Here is a 19,122-nt window from a genome sequence, read left to right as displayed (position 1 = left end):
CAGGCAAAAAGGGAATATGAGGAGCATATTGCAAAGAACATAAAGAAAAACAATAAACAATTCTTTAAATATATTAGAAGTAGGAAACCAGCTAGGGAGGCAGTGGGGCCCTTGGATGACCAAGGCGTAAAAGGATTACTAAAGGGTGATAGGGAAATGGCCGAGAAGCTGAATGCGTTCTTTGCTTCTGTCTTCACTGTGGAAGATAAGAAGTGCATGCCCACTCCGGAAGCACTGACTTTGGGAGGGGTTTTGAAAGACCTGAGTCACATTGAGGTGACGAGAGAGGAGGTTATGCGACTGCTAGATAATTTAAAAACTGATAAATCACCGGGCCCAGATGGCATACATCCAAGAGTTCTGAAAGAACTCAAGTGTGAACTTGTAGATCTCCTCACAAAAATATGTAATCTGTCATTAAACTCTGCATCTGTTCCTGAGGACTGGAAGGTAGCTAATGTTGTCCCCATCTTTAAAAAAGGTTCCAGGGGAGATCCGGGAAATTACAGGCCAGTCAGCCTGACGTCAATACCGGGTAAGTTGGTGGAAACTATTATCAAAAATAAAATTAGTGGGCACATTGATGACCAAAAGCTGATGAGGAAAACTCAGCATGGGTTCTGTAAGGGAAGATCTTGTCTCACCAATCTGTTAGAGTTCTTTGAGGGAGTGAGCAAACAAGTGGACAAGGGAGACCCGATAGATATTGTTTATCTTGACTTCCAGAAAGCTTTTGACAAAGTTCCTCATCAAAGGCTCCTAAGTAAGCTCAGTAGCTATGGGATAAAGGGCCAAGTCCTCTTGTGGATCGAAAACTGGCTAATTAATAGGAAACAGAGTGAGTATAAACGGGCACTTCTCACAGTGGAGGGTGGTGAGCAGTGGGGTGCCACAGGGGTCGGTATTGGGTCCAATGCTTTTTAACTTGTTTATTAATGATTTGGAATTGGGATTAAGCAGTGAAGTGGCTAAATTTGCAGATGACACGAAATTGTTCAGGGTGGTGAAAGCCAGAGAGGATTGTGAGGCACTCCAAAGGGATCTGTCGAGGCTAGAAGAGTGGGCATCCATGTGGCAAATGAGGTTCAATGTAGCCAAGTGCAAAGTAATGCACATTGGAACCAAAAATCCAAAATATAAATACAAGTTGATGGGGTCTGAACTGGCGGAGACTGACCAAGAGAGAGATCTTGGAGTCATGATAGATAACTCACTAAAAACGTCAGCACAGTGTGCGACTGCCATAAAAAAAGCTAATGCTATGCTAGGGGTTATTAGGAAAGGGATTGAAAACAAATCAGCCGGTATCATAATGCCTCTGTATAAATCGATGGTGAGGCCTCATTTGGAGTACTGTGTACAGTTCTGGTCGCCACACCTTAAAAAAGATATCATAGCACTGGAAAAAGTACAGAGAAGGGCAACTAAAATGATTAAAGGGTTGGAACACTTTCCCTATGAGGAAAGATTGAGGCGCTTGGGGCTCTTTAGCCTGGAGAAAAGACGACTGAGGGGAGACATGATAGAGGTTTACAAGATAATGCACGGGTTAGAGAAGGTAGAGAAAGATGTGTTTTTCTCCCTTTCTCACAATACAAGAACTCGTGGGCACTCTATGAAATTATTGAGCAGTCGGGTTAGAACAGATAGAAGAAAATACTACTTTACACAAAGGGTGATAAACACATGGAATTCGTTGCCACAGGAGGTGGTGGCAGCTACAAGCATTGCCAGCTTCAAGAGGGGACTGGACAAATATATGGAGCAGAGGTCCATCAGTGGCTATTAGCCACAGGAGATAGATGGTATTCTCTTTGTGGGGAGGTGGTGCTCTGTTGTCTTGGTGCTGGAAGGAAGGCAGTGGGAGGGCTTCTGGTGTCCTGGCCTCACTGACAGTCCTTTAGATGGCACTGGATTTCTAGCCACTGTGTGTGACAGAATGTTGGACTGGATGGGCCACTGGCCTGATCCAACATGGCTTTGCTTATGTTCTTATGTTCTTATGGTATACTCCCTGTTCATTTAAAATTCTATGGCATCTTGGAGACATAGCTCTGGTTTGTACATCCCTCCAGAAGCAACACAGCAATTGCCTGCTGAGGGAGTGGTAAAAACCTGTCTTCTGCACTGTGTGAATTTAACCTTTCAGTGTGAGTAGAACTTTTCATCCAAGACACAACTATGCAGGGACTCATATCTGGGGTTTTTCTCTATTTTGGGGTGTGGGGGGAGGATTGTACAATGGATTGTAGTGATCGTTGTTATGTTGTGTCTTGAAGCAACCATATGGTGGGGTTGCTGACATCTATGTTTATGCATTTAGTGCTTCTTTTGGAACATGTTTGTACTATAGTTTGTAGGCAAAAGTTGATAAGGCCAAATAGCTTAAGGAAGAAGTTCAAGAAAATAAACTGGTTATGAAACCAGCAGAAACCTGTGACCTTTCTAAAGCCAGTGCTTGTCAAAAATGAAACAAAAGACCCTATAAGCTAACTAGCTTTGCCAGCCCATCTGTTTTGTGAGGTTTTAAAAACTTTGTTCAGAAGTAGAAAGTATTGGTCATGTAGTAGTACAAAATGGCCTACTGGTATTTTGTTAGCACATCTGTGCACACAATGGCCAGATTTTCTGTTGTTTAGTCCAATAGCACACATAACTGACCTTGGTCCCTCCCCCATCTCTGTTCGTGGATCATGAGATTAAGATACCATGAAAAGAAACTGCTTACATCAGTCCACAGTGAGGAGAATAGTGGAGGTGTATAAAATGAGTAAGTTTCCTTATTTGACACCAGCAGACATCCACATATATGTTACATTTTGATCTCACTTTCCAACAAGGAGCTGAGGGCACTTGTACATGGTTGTCTCCTTCTCCATTTTATCTTCTCAACAACTCTGTCATATAGATCAGGCTGAAAGAGAGAATGATTGGTCCAAGACTGGGGACAACTATCATTGCCTATGTATACTACAATATTATAGTCATTTTATATCCTTGTAACTGTGATAGCTTCCCTCAAAAAGTCCTTGGTATGGATTCTGAGAATTATTTGTTAGAGATCCCTAGTTACCATCACAGAGCTACAGTTTCCAAAATTACCTAGGAGGAGGGAATCACTGTTAAATCTGTCTAATAGCAAAGTATAAATACTCCCGGTGTGTGCGTGTGGGGGGGAAATCGGTGAGTAAGACAACTATATCCACTGGCCTTAGTCAACATCCCAATTTAATTGTCTGTGGATCCAAACAAGTTTACCTTTTTTATATCCCAGCTTTTCCCAAGGAGTTCAACATGGAGTCTGCTCCATTTTAAGCCAGTTAAGAAGGTTAAACTGAGAGAGGATGGCTGGTCTGAGATGACCCAGTGAATTTCCTGAAGCACTTTACTCAAATGTTAATCTTCCTCATCCAAGTATAATAATCTATTTATCACATGGACACTATGAACTAGGGCTACCAGGTCCCCTGGTGGGGACAGGATATCCCCTGCTCCCAGCTTCTGCCCCCCGGCACTACTCACCTCACCAGGGAATGGGCCTGGGAAGCAAAAAACGTCCCAGGCCAATGCACCACAAACATGCTCCCACCAGTCACAATGCTTTCACTTTGGCTCCTGTGTTGCACAGGAGCATGCCTGCCGACAGGCGCAATGACATCACTTAAAGAAGTGACTAGTGGAGCCTCATGAAATTGATATTGCTTGATGTGGTGAAATTGGTAATGCTTGATATGATGATATCAGTGCAATGGAGGCTCAGAATTGCCATCATCATGTTGTGTGATGATCTGGGAATTTCTCCAATCTGAAGAGATCCTAGAGCATTGCTAGATCATTGCTTGATGTGCTCATGTCACTTCTGGGTCTCCAGCCAGAAGTGGGTTGCTGTGTCAAACAATCCCAATCATTGCCCTCTTATTTTTCCCATGCAGCTCCAGAGGAGATGAGGGAGCACCAACGAGTGTCTGCCTGCTGATAATGGGCAAATGGCATTGTTATTATTGGTTCTTATCCTTGCAAAGTTTATTCTGATGCTTGTAAAGATTGGGGAAGAACTGTAATACCTTTTCACATTTTAGAAAAAATGAAAATATTACAAGTGGAAGAATTAATGCACAAGATTATTAACACTTGTATCTGATGAAGGGAGATTTTATTGTATTTTATTTTACTTCATGTATACCCCGCCTTTCTCCTCAGTGAGGATCTAAAGTGGCTTTCATTATTCTTCTCTCCTCCATTTTTTTGTTACAACAACTGTGTGAGGTAAATTAGTCCCCAAGAGTATGTGACTGGTCCAAGGTCACCCAGTGAGTTTCCATAACAGAGTGGGGAATTGAACCTGGGTCTCCAAGATCCTAGTCTGTCACTCCGTCCACTGCACCATACTGACTTTTGAAAGCAGAAAATCCCTGAAATTCCTGGTGACCTTGACATTCTTGTTGAACTTTTAGGTGCTGCTGGACTCAATTCTTGATGTTCTGCTGCAGTCCAACATGGCTACCCACCTGAAACTATTTTTCTGAATAGTTATGCAGTGGCCATGCCAAACCCTAGGATGTTATTCAGAATTCTTCCTATTCATTTTCATCCATTCAGTGGTTAAGAGTCACACCAGATCTAATTCATACCCTGTTTAGTACTCTATTTCTAGGTCAGCCCCATGCCTCTTTCATATCCAGCAAGTCATCAACCAATGGTATCATCTCCTTTACTTTCTGACTGCCACCCACTGGCCTACGTGTTCTATTCTATCTTGTGGCTCAATGCTCTAGCTCACCACCTATTGGTAGTAAGTGTGTATAAAATATGTTTCCATTTAATTAGGTTCCATCCAAACGTCTCCCCTCTAAGTTAACTTGGAGACTCCAGTTGGTGCAGAATGCTGCAGCTCAGTTATTATTGGGAACTAGGAGAAGAATGAATATTACTCCCATTCTGCAGTGACTCCCCTGGTTACCAGACTCAACTCAAGGTATTGACTGTCACATACAAAGCTCTTCATGGCCTTGGTCTGGCTTATGTACAAGATCGCCAATGTAGTTGCTGTAATAAGGTCACATGTTCCTAATAGCTGACCTTGACCAGTAGTCTAGCTACAGCATTATCCACTAACTGCAGCTTCCTAACTGTCTGTAAGGGTAACCCCAAGTAGAGCACATTGCAATAGTCTAGTCAAGATGTCACTGTGGCATGGATCACTGTGGCTAGATCTGACTGAACCAGGAATGGATTCTGATGCATCAGCTAAAACTGGGCAAATGTACTCCAAGACACTGAAGCAACTTGAGTTTTTAATGTGACCGTAAAGCAGTACTCCAAGCTGAGAAACTGACTTTTCTGGGGGAATGTAGCCCCATCCCAGAATGGAGATCTCACATCACTGGTCAGATTTTCTACTAACCCAGAGAAGGATTGTCAGGATTCAGTTTCGGCATGTTCACCCTCTTCTAGCCCATTACTGACTCCAAGCATCAGTTCAGAACATCAACAGCATCCTTTGAATTAGATGGAGAAGGTGGATCTGGGTATTATCAGCATATTGTTGACACCACAGCCCAAACCTCCTGATTGTTTGGGAGGTTTGTTGATTGTTGCTTTATTTCAGTGAATATATGGGTCCTCTTTTTCTGTTGTAATTCCATGTATACTTAGGGACACAAAAAGAACTGGTAGATGTGGAAAGAGGAGCTCTGTCAGATGCAACCTTGATGGAGAGATGGGGATATACTGTATTTTGTCTGTAACACATCTGTAAGGGAAAGAACAAGAGCAAAGATGGTTCTGGTAGTAGATATTTTGTGTGTGATACTACTCTGTCTTCCCCACCCCCATCAGGGCATTTGGATGGTTGGTCACTGTGAGGAAAAGTGCTACTGGGGTGAATGGGGTCAGTTCAATCAATCAAACTTGCTAATAGCCCTGGAGGACTTTGATCATAGGATGCAATTTTAAAGACACTTCCCTTGGAGTAAGTGTAAGGAAATAATGGCACCAAAGATAATTCATTGGCATAGTAGAAAAAGAAAAGGTAAACATAAAGCAGGATTGTTTTTAATGTCACTGCCTCCGCCCCACTAGCCCTTTGCCAACCTGTTTCTCGCCATAGCGTTCACCTGCCAACACTCACCTTCTGTGTAGTGTAACTGAGGAAAAACTGAATGGATCAAAGGCTTGGAGAGAGAACTGTGTTCTGTGTGATTTTGGTGCCATTAAGTGCAAAAGAGCTGTCCTAGAAAGCCAGCATCTTGGAATATCTCATTGCAAAGAACGGGGCCAAAACTCATGATAATGAAAAATCCAAATGGATTAGGTCCAAGCTGGCAATGCCCAGCCAAAAAAACCCCCAGTAACAGTACATAGTTCATTCAGAACCCTAAGATACAAAACTGAAACAGATACTTTTTTGGCACACACCCCTAGGAACAATAGCGTCTGGATCAGAAGGTTGTGTTTCCTCACAGGCTTGCATTCTGTGAACTATTTCATTTATAACTTTAGCACTGGCCTACAAGCAGTATATAACCAGTTTTCATGTATTTTTGTGGAGTGAGTATGTGTATAGGTAAGTAGGTAGATAAGAGAGAGGGGTCTCTATCTGAGGTTTCCTAAGGGTATGTGTTGTCTCTTTTGCTTCAGTCAAAAATATCCTTAACCTTAAAACAGATGAGGAATTCATTCTGGAGATGATCCAAAAAGAATATTATATGTTATCTGCACTGTAATTACTTGTCATGAATACAAGATTACTAACTTTTCGATGTTGTCTTGCAGGTTAATGAAATATATCATGATGAGTCCTTAGGAGCCCATATTAATGTTGTCTTGGTGCGAATCATCATGTTGAGCTATGGGAAAGTAAGTATAATTTTGGAAATAAGTCCAAAGGTCATACAAACTTCTTATTCTTTTGTGGCCTGTAATGTTCTGCTTTTTATGAATGTGCTTAGTAGTAAAAGTCATACTGGCAATATAAATGACCTGTAATCATTTTTAACAGGTTCAGTTCCAGTTCAGGTTCAATAGTATTTTTCATATGTAAAGAAAGGAGAGAGAAGCTTGCATATTTTTTTTGAGCAAAAACAGGAAATCGGCAAGGAGCTAAACCATCTCCCCTTCTATGCTCACTGTGCCACAATATGACTCCCCTCCTTTTGAATTTAACAACTTAAATGGCACTAGAAGCATTTTTAAATTCAAAAATAACAAAATATTTTATTTAACATATTGGGGAAAGGTCAGGTGAATTCAGGGGTTGAAAATTTATGAGGTAACTGAATACAGATAACTCTGAGGTAAAATCAGTACGTACACAGACTTTACTTCTTATGTTCCAAACTAATGAAAATTTCTTAAGCGCTTCACATTTACTTAAATCTTTATGTTGGGAGGCTTTTGTTCCAGTGTTTTCCCAATCACTTTCCTTGAGTTTTCTCTTACTTTTTTGGTTTTAAGAAGGCTCGTACCCTATTTCCAGTACTCAAATCCCTTCTCTTGAAACACCAGTACTCATCTTTAGTTTTTAACTGAATCTTAAGTAGAGATGGGCACGAACAGCAATACAAACAAAAAAAAGCCACAAACAGCCCAATCTGCTATATATTGTTGAAGGCTTTCACGGCCGGAGAATGATGGTTGTTGTGGATTTTCCGGGCTGTATAGCCGCGGTCTTGGCATTGTAGTTCCTGATGTTTCACCAGCAGCTGTGGCTGGCATCTTCAGAGGTGTAGCACCAAAAGACAGAGATCTCTCAGTGTCACAGTCTGGAAAGATGTTGGCAGGTCATTTGTATCTACTCAGGAGGGGTGGGGTTGAGCTGAGTCATCCTGTAAGTTTCCCAGGGTGTGGAATGCTAATGGAGGGAGGCTTCACTGTATCCTGAGGAGGTTCTTTTGCATATGGATTGATGCTTGATGTGAATAGAGCATGGTGTCCAGTCCTGAAAAACACCAGGCTAACAAAACACTCTATACCCGACAATAGCCCTGCAGAGAAGATTAGCACATCAAGCACCAATCCATATGCTATATAGCCCGGAAAATCCACAACAACCATAGCCCAATCTGCTGTTCTCGAGCAAGCTGTTCATGAGGCCCCATTCCTGGCGAACATGTATTCATTCCAAGCCCTCTTCATGGCATTCTTCAGCCGTTCGTAAAGCCAGACAGTCTGGCGCCTTTCAATCAATTCCCCTGGCAACATAGGCATGGACTGTCTGAACTCTGTCTGAACTCCTTCTGGCTTTCCTTCTGGCTTGTAACCCCTCAAAGTAGCTTCCAGCAGACAGTCCAGTTTTTTCCACTGTGAAAAGAAAATGACAGTAAAGGGAGGGACGCATGGATCATGGCTTTCCCAGGGTTCAATCTCTCTGAAACTTGGGGGGTCTTCAGAGGACAGTGAGGACTATGTCCCCTGCAAATTTGGTGGGTATTGGACATTGGGAAGGTCAGTTTGTAACCCCTCAAAGTAGTTTCCAGCAGACAGTCCAGTTTTTGCCACTGTGAAGAGAAAATGACATGAAAGGGGGAGACCCATGGACCCTCCTTTCCCTGGCTCAAGTTCAGCTAAGTCCCAAGGGGGCCGTTCTGGCTCCCACAAACCTCCAACTACAAACATATTTGTGAACATGTCATGTCCATCAATGTTCGTGAATCCCTGTTCGTGGATGGCAACAAACAACGAACATCGTGTTCGGTTTTTTCCCCTGTTTGTGCCCATCTCTACTCTTAAGGTCTTCAAGGGCAGTTTCTCACCAGATCAGACCAGGGATCTCTTTACTCTTCAGATCTTACTCCTTGTTTGACTGGGTGGGGAAATTCTCCTCTCATTAGAAGATCTATCCCCTGTCTTTGACCGGAATAGGAGACTTCACCTACTTCCCAACTTTCTCCCAGTTCTCCTGTCTGTGTTAAACTGCTCTCAGTCAGGGTTGAATCTCCAAACTGGCAGTACACAATTTCTCTCAGCTAGGCTGAAATCCGACTCCCTTCTCCCCAGCATCCAGTTCAGAAGTCTTTCTCTCTTCAGCTCATGCTTCCCAATCAGATTCCTTGGAGTGGCCAGTCACTCAAAGCTCTCTGTTTCTCTGAAGATTTAACCCTTAACAGTCCTTCAGCTGTTTGTACAGCACTTCTAATCTTTTTTGGGGGGGGGGCAACAGCTCCAAAGTTAGGAACAAATCTTCTGTAGTGTCCTGCAAGTCCCAGAAACGCTCTCACTTGACGCTTAGTCTTAGGAGGTTCCCAATCTCGGATGGCCTCTACTTTGTCCCACAGGGGGGCTATTGTCCCACTCCCTACCCGATGTCCTAGGTACCTGACTTCAGACAATCCAAATTGACATTTTTTTAGTTTCACCGTAAGCCCACCTACGACTGGTGCCTCAGTGGAGACTAAAAAGTTCAGTCTGTCACTCTCAATGTATCCCACTTTTTGGTCTCAGCCATATTCATCAGAATTGTTTTGGGAAATAGTAATGCTGCAAGGTAAGGCATGAGAAGGGGCAAGTTTTGTTCCTTTTTCCAGCTTCATCCATTTTATAAAAAAAGAAACAGATCCTCACCTATCTTGAGACATGAATGTAAGAACTCATAAAAATACATTTATTACTATATATTCTTTGTGCTTACTGTTTGGTTTCCTATAATACTGGGACTCTTTCTGTCTGAAATTTGGCAGGAAGGATTTGTTTCCCATTTAAATCTATGGAAATTAAAAATCAACAAGTAAAATGAATATTTTTAATGAATAATTTAATGAAAATTTGCACATTCCTACTTATAATGTGATGGGTGCAAAGTAGGTTGTTAAATTATAATGCTCAACTGTGACTACTGTTAAATGATACTACTTAATAGGTAGGCTTCCCAATTGCCTGGGAGCAGTAGGAATTTCTCTGCCTGCAGCCCAAATCTTCTGACATTGAGACATTGAGGAGAAGGGGGAAAGGGGGGGGGGCTCCAGAGTTATGTTCTAGGAATTTTCCCTACTTCCTACTCTTTACCTTAGAGATTAGGGAAAATTCCTCAGGCATCACCCAGAAGTGTCAGCACATCCTCCACAAACTCCACTGTCCCCAGGTACAGCCCCCCATTTGCTAACAATGTTGGGAACCCTATTTTGGGGAGGGGGTGCTCTCCATGGAGACTGGCTTCTGATCGTACATGCAACATCTTGACTAGGGAGCTGCTATATTCTCTTAGAGTTTATGGCTTTACCATCCCATACCCTTGCTTTTAGGTACTACAGATCTAAAGCAAAGTCTGAAAGTGGATCCAAATGAGGATGCTGATTTTCTTTCAATGGGATGTACATCCAAATGCCTTTTCTTTTAATGGGATGCACATGACAGCCAGTTTGGTGTAGTGGTTAAGAGCACAGGACTCTAATCTGGAGAGCTGGGTTTGATTCCCCACTCCTCCACGAAGCCAGCTGGGTGACCTTGGGCGAGTCACAGTTCTCTGGAGCTCTCTCAGCCCCACCCACCTCACAGGGTGATTGTTGTGGGGTAATAATAACACTTTGTAAAACCACTCTGAGTGGGCATTAAGTTGTCCTGAAGGGCGGTATATAAATCAAATGTTGTTGTTGTTGTTGTTGTTGTTATCTGCATTCAGATACAGATGATGAGACAGTCAGGGAATCAGCATTTGGATGCCATTTTTAACCCTACTTGCTGCTAGCTAGCAGCTTTGTGCTCCTTTTCCCTCCAACAAAAATTCAGTTACAGTCAGACAGAACGTGAGTTCAGGATAATGTTTCATGTCATATAACATTTATTCCAAAACTGAACATGCCTGACTATTTCAGCATCCTAAGTTGCCCACATAGACTGAATGGCCATTTTTTGCTTCATTTTTTCATTTGTTTGGAAATGAATGGACATCCTTGCTAGCACTTCCATGATACGCTTTGAGGGTTTAGGACAAGAAAGAGTGCTAAGCATATTGAATGTCAATACTGAATGTGAGCTCCAGTGGTGTAGCAGCATGTTATGGTAGTCAGCCACAAGGTTACACCATTGCCATGATCTGGTCGCACATTTTTTAATGAACAATCCTGATGATGCATCAGCCCATTGCATTCCATTATTTTATGTTCTTACTGCAGACTTGATTTATTACAGACTTGATTTGTGGTGATTTTTCTTTTATTTAAAATGCAATTAATAGAATCACGCTTTCCCATGTAAACAGTCAAAGGTTGTTGAAATTTCTCAGCACTAGTATTCCTTGAAAATCCTTCCTTTTACAGACTATTTAGATACTAGTTATTTTGTTACTGGTTGGTCCTTTATCTCATGGCACTCATGAATGATGAGTAGCTCTTAGGTTTGGTGAGAACAACTTTTTTTTTCTACATTGAGCAAGTCAAGTTACTAAGTTTTTAAAAATGATCATTATTTTTAAAATGGTGTTGTCAGGCTCCACTGCAGGGGTGTCAGAAACTGGAAGGGCTCGCCCTCCAGGATGGCCTGCTTGTCCAGGCTGGCTGCTGGGTGTGCCTCAGAATTGGAAGAGGAGGGGGGTTTACAGCGCCCTCGCACACTCTCTCCCCTCTGAGTAGCCTGTTGCCCTTCTCTCTCGCCAGTAGGCTACTTGTTCTTTTCCTCCTAACCACTGCAGGAAGGCCCGCCTTCATAGGGCCATTCGGGGAGGGGGGTTCCTGCTCCTTCCCCATGGTCCATCCTTTCCAAAGCTAGGTCCCTCCTCCTCTGGGCTGATTGAGGGGGCCAAAGGCCCATCCTTGGGCTTCTTGGGCTTCTCCCTGCACCTGTCCCCACCCCCTCACTGGTCCTTTTGGGCAGCACTGCAGGGCAGGACTGGCTAGCTTGCTATGCCTTCACTTTCTCTGGTGGCCCTGTCCTGGCCATCAGTGGCAGCTCCTGAGGCACGTGCCTACTGGGAGCATTCCACAGGCAGGGCCGCATTCATCGCTACCGAGAAGGGCAGCTACCTGGCCCAATGGTGACAGGGAAGCACCCTGAGGGACAGCAGCACAGCTGCAGCACTCAGGACCTCGCCCATTGGCTAGCTTTTCTGCCACCAACCCCCCTGCGGCCCTGGCTCAACAGCAGCACAGCTGCCACCCTCAGAGCCTTGCCCACCAGTCAGTCCTGCCGCTACCAGCTCCAGCTGGCTTGGTGCTGTCAGCTGCTGGTCCCATCGTTCCAGTAGGCACGTGCCTCAGAATGGGCCACGGAAAGTTTGGGGGGAATTTCCTGCAACCCCAGACAACTGTTATTGCAGTTATAAATAATAAATAATTTTTTTAAAAAATGTTAATGATGATTTTGACTTCCTACAAAGTAAAAACAGCATGTAAGCCTCTCCTTCTACAGCTGCTGATAATCTGTTCATGAATGCTGAGGGAGAAGCCCCACCCCACTCCGAGAAAGAACAGAAAGTAATTGATTGTTAAACACAAAGAATGAATGTTAATACTTTGCTGAAGGAGATATACTTCCTGTAGAAGGATCTTGCTCTTGTGGCCAGACATTGCCAGATTTTTAAGAGTAATGTAGCATTATATTAATTCTGCTTGCAACCCACTGTGAAAAATGGATTCTTCAGCCATGCAAAATGGTCACTGTGTGGAACCATCCTAACTTCATATCTCACATATGCTCCAAAATGTGATGCTCCTATAAACTTGAATCTGATGGCCTATGAAGCTGTCAAACTGTGCGGCAAAATGTCTTCTGGTCCCTGATTATCTCTAGCAGAACAGAGGAGCCTCTCAGAAACATAGAGGCTGGCCATTCCTGCTCTAACTATGAACTTCTGGAGTAACACGACGAGTAGCTTCACCTTTAGAATGGCATCTTTAGGAATGCCTTCAAGATCCGAGATCACGGTATAAGCTTGATTCCCATTATTATTCATTCTCTTCACATTATTAACCTTAGCTAGCTGGCAAGCTTTAAAATGCTGCTCAGAGTCTATAGTACACATCATAAAGTATGCATTAACCAACACAGAGAATTTGTATGTTTATTAAAAAAACAAACATTGAGAGAGAATTTTCTGCTCTGAAACTCCAAGGGAAGCAGCTGCAAGTTTTCACGAAGTTATGTGTAATGCAACTCTGAACAGCTAACAGCTTCCAACAAAATAATGTTATGGTGGATTTGGACAGCAGCAAAGCAGATTTTTGTTGTGACCCAATGTCATCTTTCCCTGCACCCTTTCCAATACTTTATATAAGAAAGTGTGGTTATTGCAATACCAGTTTGGAAAGGAAGAGAGGCAAGCCACTGGGAGTGGGAGTTGATGTTATCCCTACCTTCCACTTTACTTCTTTCCTTAAAATCCTCCTTACTTGCCTGCCACTTTTCAGAGGATGGTTTATTCCGTTCCCTTGCATGTCACTTAAGAACTTTACTAAACCTCTTATGAAATCCTTCTCTCCATCTTTCTTCTTGTCCAGTTTCCATCCATCCTCATCCATTTGCAATCAATCCAAACACTGGAATTTTGTATCTGCATGAAAAGGCTGTCACTCTCATTAGCCCATAGGAAGACAGTGGCCATTGCTGAGGAACAAATTTCAAAACATAGTGAAGCTTTCTTGATTAAACACAGTGCCTTTAATTGCATTTGGACACAGAACTGGAAGTGCAATGAGATCCTTATTGCTGAACGTCATATATGTTTCTTTTTCTTCTCTCTTATTTCTGAATGATAGATTGCTTTCATTTTTTATGAGATTGACAACACATCATGGTTTTCAGATTTCATTACCTGTAAGATGCTGCACAGACTAATATTTTACACTGGATATAACATTTCTGCTGGGTTATGTATTTATATAGTGATATTAGAGGGGGAGGCTCTAACATACCACTACCATAAAATAATGCTCACCGTCCTTTAAACAGAAAATGTCAGTTTGCTGATTGAGTTTTGCTGTTGTTTCTGCTGTTGTTGTTGGCTCTGTTACCATGGATATCATATGCTTCCCCCCCCCCGACCTTTTTGCTTACCTTAAAAAAAACTTGCCTAGTTCATGTGGCAGAGTGAAATAACCTAAGGAAGCATTTTAGGGAAATATTTTGAAGAGGCTTAGAGTCCTTTGTCATTTTTAAAGGCATATGAATATATTTTAGATTGTCTCTGACTTGAATGCTACCTTGTTCTAAATGCTATCAATAGCATAAACACTGTCCATTATAAATCTAACAAGATAAGTATTTCACCCCTAGTAAGTTTCATGTATTCAAAAGGAAGGCACAGAGTCACCAGAATCTACAGCTGGAGCACCATCTAATGGATTTGTTTTGAAAGGTCCTTTACAAGATAAAACAAACTTACCTTGTTTTCTGGTACTAAATAGTCATTATGGAAATGTTCTTTATATTGACTGTACTAATGTCACACTGTGTAATCCGCCTTGAGTCTCAGTGAGATAGGCGGACTATAAATGACGTAAATAAATAAATAAATAAATAAATAAATAAAAATTTCTGCCTTTGGTGAACAATCAAATCTCATTCTTCAAAAGCCCAGTTCAATATACCTCTCAGTAACAAAAATGGAACCACTATTTTAGGTATTTTTATCCCACTTCTCCATGATACTCCCATAGCAGTTCATAAAAAATTCCTAATAGCAAGACAAAAAAAAAACCAATCTAAAGAAAAGAATAAAATTTAAATAATAATAAAGAAAAACAAACAGCAGGGAATCATTGATTAGCCTGTTCACTACACAAAAGGAGGTTATTAAGATCATGTTATATGTTAACTAAACCATAGCAGTAGTCTTCAGAATATGCACATACTTATGTGCCATCAAGTTGCATCCCACTTCTGCTGACCCCAGCAAGGGCTTTCAAGGCTAATGAGAAGCCGGGGATGGCTTGCCAGTACCTTCCTCTACAGAGTCTTCCTTGGTGGTCTCCCAACCAAATACCAACCTTGCTTAGCTTCTGAGATTTGAGGAGATCGAAAATGTGAACCAGTAGTTCTGTTTTACTTCAGTAACTGGAAACAAAAAAGAGAGCATCACAGTAGCAAACCAGAAGTCCAAGAATCATGCTGTGACTCACTAAGTAAAGAAAAGTCAAAATATAACACAATACAAGCAAAAACAGTAATAGAATAATATACAAAGAACCCAAGAGGGATTTAATGTAACTCAGTATAAAGGACAAACAGGTATTAACAAGGAGGCAGGCAAATGATAGTATATCACATGTCAGTTTCAAGATCTGTAATAAGACAGGTTAAAGTGCTTCTAAACAGAATACTCCATTTTTCCTATGACAATATACAAAGTGCCTATGCCTATATAAATTATGTAAAATGCCTGTGCCCCTCTCTCTATATTCATATAATGAATATCAGTGTGATCCAAGGAAACAATAGTACAGACAACAATATTTACAGCAATATAAATTCTCATCAATCTTCCAGGTAACCATATAGGTTTAAATCATCCAAATGATGACTGTCAGGAGTGGGGTGTTATTTATTCCAGGTTTATCCGCTTGTCTGGTTACAAGAAAGTGATTGAAGATCTGTCCTCAGTTCTCCAACTATATCAGGAAGGAACCATTTTCCTATCGTATCAGAAGTTTCAACAGTCAATCAAATAGAGTTCCTTTTGGCAAATGTGTCTCCCTTTCACCCTTACTAGCTTTTAATTCCTATGTGCGCCTGGCAGCAGCACAACCTAGCACCATATGCTACTTTTACTCAGCCAAGTTTTAAGAAACCAATTCCTTTCTTTTATAAAATACTGTTTTCTGGATCCCTCAAGTACTCAAACCCTCCCATCAAGCAACACCCACAAACCTGCTACACCTTGTTAGTTTGCTATACCTCCTTGACATCACTGTTAAAAAAACATTGTGCCTGCTATAACAGACTACTGGCATTGATTTTACCGGGATGATGGGTTATATGGGTTGTACAAATTATTACATTTTTGATCCATTATTTCTTCATGAATGTCAGAATAGCATTTGTGACTTACACCGATGTTTTCATTATATCTGGAACCCTTCCCTTGGCAGTAATTGGTTCCAGATGTTTTAGAAGAAGACAATAACAGTACAGGGTTCTAGAATGACTTTGTCTCCACTGTTCGTTTCTATTTGCCTAGGATCGGAGATTAAGTCACACTCCACAAAACCATGTATGCTCTGATTACTTTAAATGATTACTTTAATTGTAACTGGCATGTTTTCATTTTAAGGAGTTTTAGAATGAAATCCTAACCCTAGACAGGACCATTGTAGCTAGTTAGCATCTTATTCTTTCTCAGAAGAGCAAACAAGTGGCAAAGAAGACAAAATGCTAAGAGCATAGCAACTGCACTGGAGTCTATAGCAATCTTGCCCACATCCACCAATCATACAGGTGCAATCTCTCTGAAACTTGGGAGGTCTTCAGAGGACAGTGAGGACTATGTCCCCTGCAAATTTGGTGGGTATTGGACATTGGGAAGGTCAGTTTGTGGGATGTTTAAAGGGCCCTGCTCCTTGCACGTGGCAGGAAAGGGCCCTTTAAACTATCAGCTGGCAGGCGGCAGGGGGGAATCCCCCCCCTGCCGCCTGCCAGCTGATAGTTTAAAGGGATCTTTAAAGGGCCAGGTAAGTGGGTTTGAGGGGAGGGGGGTAAGTGGGGGGGGGTTGGGGGGGGCTCTGGCCCCCACGAACAACAAACAATGAACATGTCTGGGAACAGTCCATGTTTGTCCATATTAGTTGTTCATTGTTCATGGATGGCACTGAATGACGAACAGGGTATTTGGGTTTTTTTTTTCAGTTCATGCCCATGTCTACTTGCCTATGCCTACTCCTGTCTTAGATCTAAAGATATCTTGGTTCCTTTCTACAAATTAGTTAGTCTTAAAGGTGCTACTGGACTCTTTTCTATTTTTGCTAACACGGCTAACTCCTCTAGATTTCTAGAAATGATTTTTCTATTCCACTACTGAATGTTGAGATAAACTGGATTTTGTTCCTAGTATTTCCCTTGAGCATCATTGTTCTCTCCATTCATTAGTGTCTTCTTGATGGCAATTGTCTTGAATTAATTCAGTCTGTCATCAGTCTTCTGATGCAAAAAAAGCTCTTTATTTTCTAATATTGTTGGTGGCATCAATAATGCATGATAATGAAATGTTCCTTAACATATAGTAACTGAGTTTTATTTCAGGTTTTTTTAAAAAAACACAAATGGCATAAGTCTTGCCCTCACCTTAATCCCATTTTATTTTCTCATTCTTCCCAAATCAAGTAAAATCTTAAAATAACTTTATCTTGTTGAATTAGATTACAGGTGTTAAATTTCACCATATTGCAATAGTGGATGATGTCTTGATGTTTGAAGATAGTGATTCTGATTACCTAACTTACATTTCTTAATCTTATGAAGGCTTTCATAGTAGTAATGTTTATTGAATTTATATCTGCTGTTTTCATACAGATCCAGGTAATTAGGTAATAAAACAGGTAAAATCCTATATAAAATATTAATAACAAAGGTATACCATCATTAAAATATCTTTGGTCAAGATAAATCTGTACCATTAAGGCTTTGTCTTTATATCTATGCTATGTTCCCACCCAGTCCTTTGTATGAATACCACCTCACATATTCTGTATGTTTGTCCTTTGAAAATGGCAGCTGTATCCTCCTGGTGTCCAAATATTTAACTTTAAAAAAATCTTGGCAGAGTGTCATTTGTGCTTTATGTTCAGAATGCTGGAACAATATGGATTTAGAACACTAAGCTGACATATAAATAATGGTTGTGGTTCTTGTTATGATAACATTGTTGCCCTAGTAACATTATTTTGCAAGTGCAAGGCTAGAGTTCACATGTGTATTTCTTAAAAATTCTGGAAATTACTGGATGTTACAATTAAGTCATTCATTTTATAACATCCGATGGACAGTTCGTTTTCATAAGATACAGCAAAGTTCCTTTGGGAATATGGTACAAATGCTACATTCTTCATTCTCTTCCCCTTCGAATTATTTTCCATTGACAACACATGTGAACTATTAACTCTTTGGTTACATAAGCTGTGATTATACTATGTAAGATGTTTTTCAGTTTAGCCTCCTGCAGAACAGGCATGAGCCCAATTTTTGAGGATATAAGCTTTTGAGAGTCAAAGCTTCGGATGCCAGGAGGAGTGGAGATGGGAACTTTAACTCTCAAAAGCATATACCCTGAAAAATCCTGTTCGTCTCTAAGGTGCCACTGGACTCAAATCCTGATGTTCTCCTACAGACCAACATGGCTACCTAACTGAAACCCTTTTCACATAATTCATGCACATAGGAAGAACACGGTGAAAGATGAAGGATCACATGTGCTGGCCCTGCCCTCAATCTTGGTTCACCAGGTCCCACAGGGCCCAACTGGAGGAACAGGGGGCTGGGGGCAGGGGGCAGAAGGGTAGTCACTCTCACTCATGTGTGCTCCCTTACTCTCTCCTCCCCCAAAGTGTTGTCAGTCCCCCTGCTGGGGGTGGGAGATCCCTTGCTCCCCCCTCCTCCACTTACCTGGCCAGTGGGGGGAAAGGCAGGGGAACCATGGTATGCTCCCCGCACATGTGCTCCGCTGTAGGCCAAATTGGGCCTGTTTGGGGCCTGCGGTGGAGTGCGGGAGCACTCCAGGACACGTTGTGCCGGCCCAATTCAGGGAGCATGGGAGCTCCTGCTCTTCACAGTCGGCCAATTTAGCCCCAAACAGGCCCAGTTAGGCTCCAAACAGGCCAAAATCAGCCTGCTGCGGAGTGCAGGAATGCTCCCAAGGGCGGCACGAGGCCCTGTGTAGTGACATCACTTCCTGGAAGTGATGCCATTGTGCAGCTTGAGAGCATGTGTAGACGAAGACATCTGCAAAGGTAAGTGCCAGGTCTCCCACCTCCCCCATCCCAGAGGGTAAGGGGACCTTGCAACCCTACTCCCCCATCAAACTGGAAAATGACATCATGCTGAAGCCAATTTATTAAAAATTGCCCATTTGGATATGATTTTAATGAATAAGGGCAGCATAGGACCACTCACACACTTCTCTCCCTCATGCCTTCCCTCCACCAGCCAGGTGAGTCGGCCAGGCGGTGGCAGGTGGGGGCAGGGGCTCCAGACAATGGGCTGGCA

The 19,122-nt window shown here is 42.1% G+C and overlaps 1 protein-coding gene across 1 annotated transcript in view; it reads left to right on the top strand.

The window, feature by feature from the left end:
• ADAMTS2 (ADAM metallopeptidase with thrombospondin type 1 motif 2) overlaps window positions 1-19,122 on the top strand; it is a 361,463-nt gene that overhangs the window by 261,368 nt on the left and 80,973 nt on the right. Inside the window, exon 5 of the mRNA XM_054976819.1 lies at window positions 6,775-6,858. Within this exon, the coding sequence (XP_054832794.1) occupies window positions 6,775-6,858 (84 nt within the window). The remainder of the gene's footprint in view (window positions 1-6,774; window positions 6,859-19,122) is intronic.

Source organism: Eublepharis macularius, chromosome 4 (assembly GCF_028583425.1).
Source record: "Eublepharis macularius isolate TG4126 chromosome 4, MPM_Emac_v1.0, whole genome shotgun sequence".
Taxonomy (NCBI): Eukaryota; Metazoa; Chordata; class Lepidosauria; order Squamata; family Eublepharidae; genus Eublepharis; species Eublepharis macularius.
This window is presented reverse-complemented; position numbering and strand designations above follow the sequence as displayed.